The 12,205-nt window shown below is 38.2% G+C and overlaps 1 protein-coding gene across 11 annotated transcripts in view; it reads right to left on the reverse strand.

The window, feature by feature from the left end:
- Window positions 1-7,449, reverse strand: part of Skap2 (src kinase associated phosphoprotein 2) — a 204,091-nt gene extending 196,642 nt beyond the window's left edge. For 9 of the 11 annotated variants that reach the window (XR_011707832.1, XR_011707834.1, XR_011707827.1 and 6 more), the window contains exon 1: window positions 7,196-7,448. Coding sequence is in view for 4 of the 11 variants with exons in the window: in XM_071613872.1 (XP_071469973.1) it covers window positions 7,196-7,262 (67 nt within the window). In the remaining 7 variants the exon portion in view is untranslated. Of the gene's footprint in view, window positions 1-7,195 lie in introns of all 11 variants that reach the window. The other 2 variants (XR_011707839.1, XM_071613873.1) reach the window with 1 other exon arrangement.
- Window positions 7,450-12,205: the final 4,756 nt, after the last annotated feature.

Consider the following 12,205-nt stretch of genomic DNA (forward strand, 5'->3'; position numbering starts at 1 on the left):
TAAACATTGACTTCATCAGTATTTTCTCAAAGGAGATGTAGAGTAGGAACTACTTTGATGTTTATTTTAATAAATAAGAACTTTAACTGGAAGCGGCTTTTGCTATAATCTATTGTTGTCAACAGATTCGGTTGTCTGTTAAGCTTTTGAAATCTAAGTCATGGCTTAAAATCTACACATCCACACTTTGTCCTTTTATTTTCAGATCCAACTAAAGCAGCCTCTCCTAAGCACCGGAAGCTCCCTGGTTACCGGGACAGCCTTCGGCCGGGTGCCTGTGCAACGCACCGACTTGGCTCCCCAAGCGCAAAGACAGAACATGCACAGAAAAGAAGTAATCTTAGGTTTTCCTAGGAGATGCTCCAGCTTTGCCCACCGAGAAACTCCACCCTCGACCCTCAACCCTGCGGAGTGTTAAACACAGGTTTCCCTATCCACCGAGCTGTGAGCAGGGAGAGATACCGGTTTGGGGCAGTGCCCTCGCCAGACAAATGGGGCTGGATCTGCGGCTTTGTAGCTCAAAGCCAGGGTAATATTTCAAAAGCGAGCAATAAAAGTCTTGTGTGAATCAAGCGCTCCTCTGGCTGGTTGGAAAAGAGATTTGAAGCTTTTTTACTGGGCTCTAAATAGCCCTGCAAACGGTAAACTAGCAAGCACGGTAAACTAGCAAGTGCCTTAGCCTTCTTTTACCTTCCTTTAGGGGTCGTGTCCCTCGGTTAATATGTAAATTTCACTGACTCCTGACTGCCTATAATTTGGGGGGAAAGACTGTAATTGGATTACAAGAAAAGGTCAGCCTGCCTTGCTCGCTCGCCCTTTGGCCTGAATTAGAATTCCTTTCTCAGAGGGAAGGGGTTCCATTCACTCCCGTGGGCGCCCGCCGCAGGAAAGACACATGCGGGGGCCTCGCTGGCCCTTGCAGAGAGGGCGCTGGAAAGGGATGTCTCCAGCACATCAAATCTAACTGCTCCCCACCCGCAGCCTCGGAAACTGCGGGTCTGCACCGCCAGCACTTTACTCCCGAATTACCCCATCAGCCTCCACCCACGCAAGACATCATTAAAAAAAGTTATTCTGGCAAAAGTAAACGTGGGGGTGATCTCTGCTGCTGTTTACACCTTGACACGGTCAAGAGTAAGCCTTATTTCCAGGAACTGCGGTAAGGATCTGGGGGAGAAGGCCGCTGAAGAGATCAGATTTACAACTGCTCTGTAGATAGATGTTAAGGTCTGAAAACAAAAATTAAAAGATGACCTGTTCTGGCTCAGCAATCTTAAACAGTTTAAGTTAGAAACCTCTCAATAGCCATTTAGACCCTTAAGAGATAAACACTCAACACACAACTCAATGACCGGTACTCCGACTTTTCTTTGCTTGCTTGCTTTTTTTTTTTTTTTTTTTTTAATTATTTCTTTAATACAGAGAAGACCCATAGAAAAACTGCCACCCGATCTTCCTCTAGGGTCCTGAGTGGTAACAACAGGTATCTAACACACACAGGCTGCTTTCTACCAACTTCTGTACAGATCAAACAGTGAAAAGGTGGAACCACACAAGATCAGAAGAGTTTTAAAATTCTTGCCAACAATACTATATGTCAGATTCTCCAAGTTGAGTACCTGGCCCAGGTTCCCACTCTTGGAGACAGTGGAGCTTTGACCACTTGTCCTCACCATCCCCCACTACTAAAGAACCTGCAATAAGACCTGCAGGCTGGAGTCTGTAAAGAGCCACAAGGGTCAGACACACACACACACACACACACACACACACACACACTTTCTCCCTAGTCCCCAGTACCTACACACAGATACACAGACACCTCTGAATTGTAAAGAGCAAGAGACAGGAACTCAGCTGAATCCACCACCATTTGCTCAGCCCAAGATCAATAAAATAAGTGTAAAAACCAATCCCACAGCACCCCAAATGGCTTTACTACTTAATTCCACATCTTGCTCTACTTTATGAACTGGGTCAGATTTCACTTTGTATTCACTGAGTTGTGCTGTCACCAAACTTAATGTGCTAAGGATAGTAGCCTACACTGAGGCTGAAAACAAAAAGACACTTTTCTGTTAAAGCAGGGAATGATCTGACCAAACAACTACTGGCGAAAATATAAAAATCAATTAAACTGGGTACATTCAGATCAATGAAGCCAAATGTCCAAAGTCAGAAAATGGCTAATTGAAAAGTTATTGATTGTTCAAATCAATGTCCTTGATTACCTAGCACTTTTATAGGTTAGGGTTGAACTGTTGACTTCCCAAACATAGAAAAAGAAGACATAAACAAGCACAGTTTTCATAGTGCAATGGCTAAAACATACCTGAGCCTTATAATCCAATCATCCTACAAAATTTTCAAAATTGGGTTTACAAGCTAAATGATTTATGGTGATAGAAAGCTGGGCTGTTGAAACATAGGGCTGACCATCTTTCAACCTCTAAAAGATGACTCCTGATAAATAGCACTTTACAATAATCAAAATCTTTTTACCACACATTCTCAAAGAAGCCACAGTGAATAACACATTAGTCTGAGATTTACACTATATTCACTGTTAGGCAGCCTCTATTGTAATGTGTTCAGAATGTGATTGAAAAAGAAATGTAAACTCAGTGGAATGAAAAAGATAGACTTGGCTTTAATTGAAAAAGACAAACTAAGTGAATAATGAGTATATAAAATCTAGCCTATGCCACTTTTATCACCCATATATGACACTTAATCTTAAATTTATGAGAGACAACTGAACTGTGTTTCAAATCACCAGAGGCTTTTCTTACTCTGTTATTTCTTCCTTCTTTCTAGCAATACTTTAATGCTGGTATCAGTTAGAGATAACCCCACTTGGAAATTTTTCATATACTACTCATTTTTTAGTATATTTAGGTTTCTCTTTTTAAAGTAAACCAATGTTAATTAGGACTATAAAAATTGTGCATAACATCAAGAGCCTTACTTGGTAACCTAGGATGAAAATACTTTGAATGGACATGCTAAAATACCCCCTCCCAAGAAAAAGTAGGACACTATAGGCTCAAGATAAATATGTAAATAATCTTCCTTAACACCACATCTTAATTCATCTATATTATTTGACCCAGTCAAAAAAAAAAACACCTCAATAAACTTCTGGTCCCTTGATTTACAAGCTCATATTCCTATTTTTAGAAAAGAATATCTAAGACTATCATAGATTGATTTTATTTTGAGATTAAATGTTCTCTTATCAGCTTGAAGCTCATCAGTTACTGCTGCCAAAATGGGGCAGGCTTGTTCTTGCTCTGTTGGAAATTCCAGGTGCTAAGAAGTAGGTGACTATTGGTGACTCAGTAGGTGGCACTCTTCCCTTTACATACTCAGCCAATGCCCCAGAAGGAAGTTATGGTACACTAGATACACCATAAATAATTCTCAGAGGAAAAATAAAACCAAAATGTTGACCGAATTATAAATAGGGCTTTGGAAGGGTAGAAATCAAACCATACTACACTCAACATTGAAAAAAAAAATTCTGCCTCTGTTTCAACTGAATTGTATTCTTTATCTAGTGCCCTAAAGGGATTATCAATTACAATGTGTGATGGTTTTAAAAAACAAACAAAAAAGTGGAAATCTCCAATAGAGAGAAATACGATATTTCTAATAAAACTGCCATATGATCAAAACCTCAAGGTCACTTTGCAGAAATCATATAGCCACTTTATTGTTTGGTTTGGTTTTGGTTTTTTAGTGTACTGACAACTATTTTCTTTTAACATCTGCTTCATTTTCTAATTTAATAAAAAGAAGATAACATCTGTTAGCTTTCCTTTTAAAAGTTGGTGCTGTAAAATGAGTGAATGAGAATGAATTAGAATATCTGACTACAAATCACTAACAAACCAATATTTAAAGGGTGATTAGACAAATGAAGTGGGGTAGTGGGCAGTGGTTCCAGTACTTCTCACTTTCTTGACTGCCAGAAGGGAAAAACTCACATAAATCAAGGCTACTCTTGCTGTTAGTCCTAGTCAAAATATTTGGATGTGGAAGATTAAATTGACAAGATTTGGGATTATCTTTTGATTTTAATTATCCTGGTTAAACCTGTTGTTCTATCATTAGAGGGGGAAATCAAAGGTTGCCTGTAGTATAAACAGTGGTTCAAAATTCTAAAAACTCTTTTCTATTTATATAACCAGAAGAATAATTCAACACTTCTTTAAAAAAAGTATAGGCCTTCAAGATTTAATATACTTAATTATAGAAAACATAACTTTATATTGCCACTTTCCAAGGGTATCATTAAATGTGATTTAAGACTAATAACCTCTATTCTTCACATTTCTATATGATGTTTTTAAAAGGGGAAGGAACAGGGGACAAGTATTGAAAAAGTAGCCTAAAACTACCATAATCAAAAAGAAAAACAAAGAACAAATATGATAACATACACTTCAGAACCTGTCCCCATCAAGCAGTTAAATGTCAAATACTTAGCATATATGACATAATGATTTGGATAATGGGCACATGGAGCACAAAGGGAAATGTCTTAGGAAATATTATTCTGAAAGCCATTATCTTTGACTTTATGTTCTTTTCCCTCAAAGCAAAGGGTTTTAAACTTCTAGAAGATTTAGCTTCTTATCTTCTCTACCTTGGAATTCTAGCACCATGCCATGTATTCTCAGAACACTTGACTATTCACAACCACCAGTACCAATATCTCCTTCTCAATTAAAAAAAAAAAATATATATATATATATATATATATATATATATATATATATATACTAGATAAGCCAGCAATAACTCTAAAATTCAAATCAATACAAACACCTCCTCTATAGTTTTAGAATTTTAAATTTAATCATGCACTATCACCAATACACTTAAATGATGCAAATCCTCATGCATCCCCAAAATGTTTTTGAATGAACTGTGCGAAATAACTGCTGAGAGCATCTATTCTCAAAGCCTTTTCTACCTCAGAAAAGATTTTAACCTATTATGCCCCATTGTCCTATACATAGGACACATAGGAAAACATACATTGAGCAATATCATAGGTGTCCTATAAAATTTTATAGGTTTTTACAGGTGTCCTATGTATGGGACATAATGAGTTAATTACAGTTAAACATGAATATTAACAACTTTCCTTGAATACATTTTTAAAAGTTTTAAACCCTGACAAAACTGCTTCACTTTTTTGATTTAGTTAAAGATATGCCTATCCCCCAATTCATATCCACAGCTCTTAAAAGTATACTTTGAAAAAAAAATACGATCCAAATTTATAATCTCCAAAGTTTTAACATTTTAATATTTGTTTTTAATACTCATGTATTTTAATATGTGATGTACTTTAGTCATATGGAATACTAAAAATGTCAATAAAATGATTTGGGAAAAGGTAATTTCAGAAATTATGCTAATATACTACCTGACTTAAGAGAGATGGCAGAAATATATAGGAAGTTAGCATTGGCAGAGAATTAAAATATGTAATTCTGAGCTCTCAGTTTAATTTACACAAGTAAGAGCCACATGAAAAACTATGACCTATGGGAATCAAAGAATAAATAGTTTTATAACCCATATATTCTACTTCCTGAAATAGCACATAGCTTGCTGTGGGAGCTGTCAAACTTTTGAAAATATGCAAGCAGAGGTTTGCACCTTATTTCTTAAATTCAAAAACATAACCTGAAAATGACGACATTTATTTCTGACATAATGATAAACATTTCTCTATTGTGGTTATTAAAATTTTCTAGATGAGCAAGGCCAGCACTGGAATATCAAAAATGTTAACTGTGGTAAAACAAGATTTGTATTCATGTGAAACTCATATAGTGGGAAAAAAGCTGGCTTTGCCTCTATAGTTCTTTCAATATTTTCCTTAGTGCACCCATTAATGACGACAATCATTTCTTAAAGTGAAAGAAACACTAACCCACTACAAAGGCATTCTTCACACTATCATGTTCATACAAACATAAGTCTTCATTCATGCACTTAGTTTTATTTTCTCAATCACATTATTGATGCTAACCCCCAAAATAGTGTACCAGTATATTATTATTAGAACATTTGCTGACGCACTGCTATACAAACAACTTACTACTTCAAATATCACATTTTTTATGGCAATGCTTTTATGAGTGAAAATAAGTAACTTATAACACAGGCATCTGAAAGAAAATGTTTTAATACAGTTGTGATCAATATTGAAAGATAGAGACAACTAAAGTAAAATAATAAATTCCGTTTCCAGAATTCAGACATACATGAGACAAAGTAAATGATAGTAAGAATTCCAGAACATCAGAACACGCAAGATTTGCGCTGCCCTATAAAGATATATTTTGTACTCTAAAGTTTTCATTGGTCCTTAGAGAAAACGCACAGCTCCACATTCAGAACAGTACTGAATAGTAGAGTTGTAACGGCATTGAAGAACCACATTTTTAACTCCTAAATAACAGTTCCCATAAATAGGAATGTAAAACTGAAAAGGGGAAGATGAGGGTGCAAGGATAAAGCACTTTCATCATGTGACACAGGAAGCAGGACTTTTAACACATCCTTCCTTTTTTGCGTTAATAGTTACTGTGGCTGAAGACAAGTGGCCATCTGAGAATCCGGCTCTCTTTAAAGGTCTTAAATACAGAGTGGACTGAAATGTTCAAGAAAAGTGGGAGTTTTAGAAATGATACACCCTTCCACCTCATCACCCCTAATCCCTGTGGCTCTGACATCTCTTTGTTACACCCTCCATCCCCACTGCGGAGGCCACCCAAGAACTACTTCTTTGACTTCTGCTGTCTTCCCAGTTCTCACACATGCATTCATTAATGTTCTCTCCCTCTTCCTCTCCCCTCCCTCCACACACGGCATCTTCATTATGCACACAGAATTGTCCGGATCCCATTAGTATAGAACATCTAGTAGGGCTACCATCCTCGCACCAAATTTCAACACACACGCCCACTCCCTTTCTCAGCCCGAGCGCCCCTCTTTTACCTCCTCCCTGTCCCGCCCCCACTGGTCAGAAGACCCGGGCGCCGGGCGCGGGGCGGGGGGACAGGATACAAGGGGAGGCAGGGTAAGGACTCTGAAAGCTTCTGTCCCCATCGGCTCGCCGTCCCCTCGCCCCCGCCCCGGCAGCGTTACCCGCCCCCTTCCCGCTCATTACCTGCCAACAGGTTCCTAATTTCCTCAGGGAGGGGGTAGGGAGAGGAGGTGCTGCTGGGGTTGGGCATGTTAGGGAGCGCAAGGCGTGCGGGGAAAGGACCTGTAGTCAAAGGATAACCGACGGGATGGGGTTGTGGCTGTGACCTAGGCTCGGGCTAGGGCTAGCGGTCCCGGTGCGGACAGCGGGGCTACGAGTCCGGACACTGCCAGGCCGGGAGTCACAACAAGGAAGTCACTGAATCTCCAGCCAGCAGCAGCTGGACTCTTGGCCCAGCCCCGCCCCGGGAGGCGGTGGGAGTGGAGGAGGCAGGGGGCCCAACTGCGCATGTGTACACTTCTATTTAATCAGCATCTGAAGAAAGAGCCTCCAGGCAAGCCACGCCCACCTCTACGTAGGGAAGCGGGAGGAGGAGCGGTTAGTGGGAAGTGAGCGGACTGGGCCTGCGTCACCTGATTCCCACCGCTGAAGCCGCTTGTCGCCATTTTAGGTACTGGTACCTTAACAACCGCTAATCACTTCCCCAGAATCCCGAAAAACAATGTGTCCGCAATGCCCAGAAGTTTTCGGACGAAGGGGCCTTCTGTCCGATCGTCAGATCTGCCGAAGTTTAACGCGTCGCCTGCTAATCCACGAGGAGTTTTCGACCTCCCTAAACTATTATGGCCTTCTTTGTTTGATTGGATGAAGGTAACAATGTCCATCTTCCGCCAGTCCTCCTAGAGAAGCCAGTCTGGAGCTGCTCCAGGGAGCATTCTGATTGGCTCTTACATTTCATTTCTGCCTAATTCGTATTCTTGGGGTGACCGATTTCCCCCACTACGAAGAAAGAAAGGGGAGTTCTGGGCACTGTCCATTAGAGAATAAAAACAAACAAAACAGAGAAACCAGAAGGCTAAGTAGATATTAGGTACCACTGTTCATCTAAAAGCCTTTTTAAAAACGCTGGTGGTGATTAGTAGAACAAAATTGTACAGTTTGCTCCAATTTGAACATTTTGTCAAGGAACACTTAAGCGTATTCTGTCTGTAAATTTTACATATTTTTCAAACAGACACATCTTATTCCTTTAAAGTATGTGTGTAATGAAGAAAGGTAGATATTACATTCAAGCTCCTCTGCACCTTAAAATCACTGAGAGAAGGTTTGGGGCTGCATCTCTTGAAGACCTTCTTCCTGGTGGTGATTCTCTGCAATATCCTGAGGCAATGCAGGCATCACCTGGAAACACTGAAGATTGCCAGCAAACACCAGAAACTGAAAGAGGCAAGGAAGGACACTTCCAACAGCTTTCAGAGAGAGAATGACCCTGCTGACACCCTGATTCCAGAATTCTGGCCTGTGAGATACTAAGATTCTGGTTTAAGTCATACATATTGCTGTGCTTTATTATGGCAGTCCTGGGAAATGAGCACACTGGCTCTCCCTGTTCTAAAGATTTCATCTGTTTTCCCCAATATACCTTGCTAATCACGTTTAAAAAAAAAAAAAAAAAGGCTGATTAAAAAAAGTCTCCAGATAGGAATTGCCAGGACAAAGCATGTTATGAGTGTCCACTGTGCATTTCTCTTGGAAACAGTCACTGGAATGCCCCAAGTTGCACCCTCATTCTCTGCTCATTATTTGAAAATGACACATGAATATCAGTTCTTAAACTTTACCTACATTTCCGTTAGTAAAGATAGTGACTATCTTTTATAGGTGCTACAATTGTACTTTGAACATGTAATATTGTTCCAACTGAACTGTCAATCGTTTATTTCTCTACCCTTCAAACTTCTCTAAGTCAATGGTTCTTACACTTTAGTTTGCATTAGAATCACAGAACCTGTGACATGGTAGATTCTCAAGTCTTGCTCCCAGAGATTCTGGTTCAGTCTTTTAAACAATTCCTTTGGGTGAATGTCATACATCCTGAGATTTCATTTTGAAAATCACTACTACCTCCCAGCACCTGTAGAGCACTAAATTTGTCATAATTTATCTTTCATCGCCAGCTGGAACCCTACACCAACATGGAGTAATGGCTCTGTTAATATTTTTATCAAAAACATTCAGGGACTGGGGTGTAGCTCAGACTATGTGCTTAGTATGCACAAAGCCCTGGATTCAGTCCCCAGAACAACAATAACAACAAAATATATTTTGTTGTTATATTTTGTACTGTACAGTACACCAGAGATATGAAAAATTGTGCTCTATATGTGTAATAAGAATTGTAATGCATTTTTGCTATCATATATAAATAAAAAATAATTAAAAATTAAAATTAAGTAGTATGATATTTTGTGTAATTCACTAAGAGATAATAACAAATACTAATTGTAAAAGGAAAAATAAGGACATATACATATCCATTCTTTACCTCACAAAACAAGACAAAAACTTTAGAATTGAGGTAAAACATGCAAAATAATAACAAGATTACAATTATTTTTGGTAGAGTTAAAAGTGAATAGTGACTACAATATAGGTTTTTCTGATGTCAAAGAATTAAGAACTATTATTCTTAAACTACAAAATTATCCATTTGCTAAAGAAGGAAGGAACTATTTCATGAACATTTTTTATTAGCAAGAATCATTTCTTCTTTACAGTTATCACATATAATTCTTTGTCTTGTCACTTTTGTTTAATTACACCAGGCCTCCAAATTTCCCTATCCTTTGTTGCCTTCTGACAGAACTGACCACTCTTTTTTATTATTGTCTCATTTATTTATTTATACTCCACTCATTCCACAAAGGAATTGAGGTGATTTACTCGTGTATCAAATAGACAGCTTTCTGGAGTGGATCAAATGGACAGTGTCTACAATGCTCATTATGACAATCATTCTTGTTAGTGAAAGACAGAAAGCTATTAAGATTGCCTTAAAATATATAGCATCCACTAGTCTAAATAAAAAAGGCAATAACAGAAAATGGACTTTTTGTATAAAACACACTTCCCCTATTTAAGAACCCATTCTCAGACACAGGTCCATGATGGATTCATTTGGGCAATGCTTTGTATACTCTATCATTTTTACTATCTATTGTTAAAGTTACTGAAATTGATTGTAAGATGGACAGACAAAGAGAGGCTAAAATAAATATATATTTCTCTTGTTTCCAAATGTTTCCATAACAAAAACTAAGATGGAAATCAAATCATACTTTATATTCTTTAAACTAGTCATATGGGGTTAATAATAATGATAATAAATAAAACTGTAAATCTCAACCAGAGAAAGGTGATGGCCTCCTCTACCTCCCAACCAGAACCAAAAAAGAGATTAGACTCTGGGAAAAATATAATGATACATATATGGCCTTATTTCTCATGCTAAACATCTTCCTTATCCCCTTCAAAATTAACTTAGAGTACTGAACAATTATCTGCCCCAAAAAATCTAGGTTTAAAAAAAACTAGAGGAACATTGCAGACAGCAGACCAAAACACTATTTACATTTTTCCTGACTCTCGTATCTTCATTTTTGCTTAGCTTTCCTTGGCATATGGGAGAAAGGTTATATTCAGGCATTATATTAGTTATATATTGCTGCTTAACAAAATTGAGCAGCTTTAAACAGTAGCTCAAATGGTTTCTTATAGTCACGAATCCATGAGCAGCTTAGCTGAATAGTTCTGGCTCAAAGACTCTCATGAGACTGCTGTAAAGGTGCGAAATTCTTATCCTTCTTTTTCTTTGATTCTTCTAGAAGTAATAGGTATGATTTCATCATTGTGTGGCAGTCAACAAGAAAAAAATTATATTAACACTGGAATTCATATGAAGTCAGTTACCCATAAAAAATGTGAAATTAAGCCCAACCAGAACCAAAAAAGTTCTATTAGATGCAGCTCATGGTTTGAGTTTTTAGGTCATATTCGTTTATTTATTTATTGGTACTGGGGATAGAATCTAGGGCCTCATGCTATGCAAGAATTCTACCACTGAAAAACACCCCCAGCCTAGGTCGTCATTATTATTAACCATATTAGTGTATAATTAAGTTAGCAAGATAAGAAACACATTTTTTTCTTATTTTCCATCTCATTTGCATACATATAAACATATACTTGTGCCATTTGCTATCCTGGCCAATCATTTTAAAATTAAGAAGAATAAGCAATTTAACATGGACTGACTTTGAGTTATTAACAAGATCTTGTATGTCTTTAATATTCTGCAAACAAGGAATAAGGTGAGAGAACTGTCTATCCTTTTCCATACTGAGCAGAGAGTTGTTTCCTGCCCAGTAGCAGCCCTTTTCTCCCTTAAGCTAAATTTCCCTTCCCAGCCTATCTTTTGTTGTTCTTCTTCTTTTTAGTCCTTTCCAGACAGCATTCAGAAATCTCAGCATGGTGAAACCCAGTACCTCATGCATGCTAAGCTGAGCCAGTTCCCAGCCCTGCCTGCTCATAAGCTTGATGATATCCTCTAGTTAACCTTTTAGCCATGCTCTACTAACTGAATTTCTCCTGCTCGGGTTCTGAGACCAAGTGCTTACTTTTCATAAAGGGATGTATATGTCTAGATTACCTCTAACCCTCTTGGACCATAGCTGTGCTGCACTCTTATAATCTTGATTTACAGGCTGGTCTTAAATTTTACTTGGATCTCTAGAGACATGAGGAAATCAAATTCCTGTGTTGCCTTCTGACACTGGTCAGCCTTAGCTCCCAGTGTGTATGCTCATGCTAAGAAAATGCTTGTTCTTTATTACTAAGATTTAATGCAGAGCCCCCTCCTCTCCATGTGAAGTGTTTTACTTCTTCTTTACAGTTTGGTGAGGTTACCTTGCACTGTGAGCAAGTGCATTAAAAGATAAGAATTTTGATTCTTCCCCCCTTTAATTCTTGTCATTGAAATCTCTAATTTCTGCCTCAGAGGTGCCAAACAGTAACCTCAGAAATTCCATTTTTTTCTTGGCTTATAACAGAGTTAGGGAAAGTTATTCTTCAGCTTATCTAGGGGGTAAAGTGCAAGACTAATGGTATCATTTAAATTTCCCCAACCCACCCCAC

The sequence above is a fragment of the Marmota flaviventris genome, chromosome 1, assembly GCF_047511675.1.
Source record: "Marmota flaviventris isolate mMarFla1 chromosome 1, mMarFla1.hap1, whole genome shotgun sequence".
Taxonomy (NCBI): Eukaryota; Metazoa; Chordata; class Mammalia; order Rodentia; family Sciuridae; genus Marmota; species Marmota flaviventris.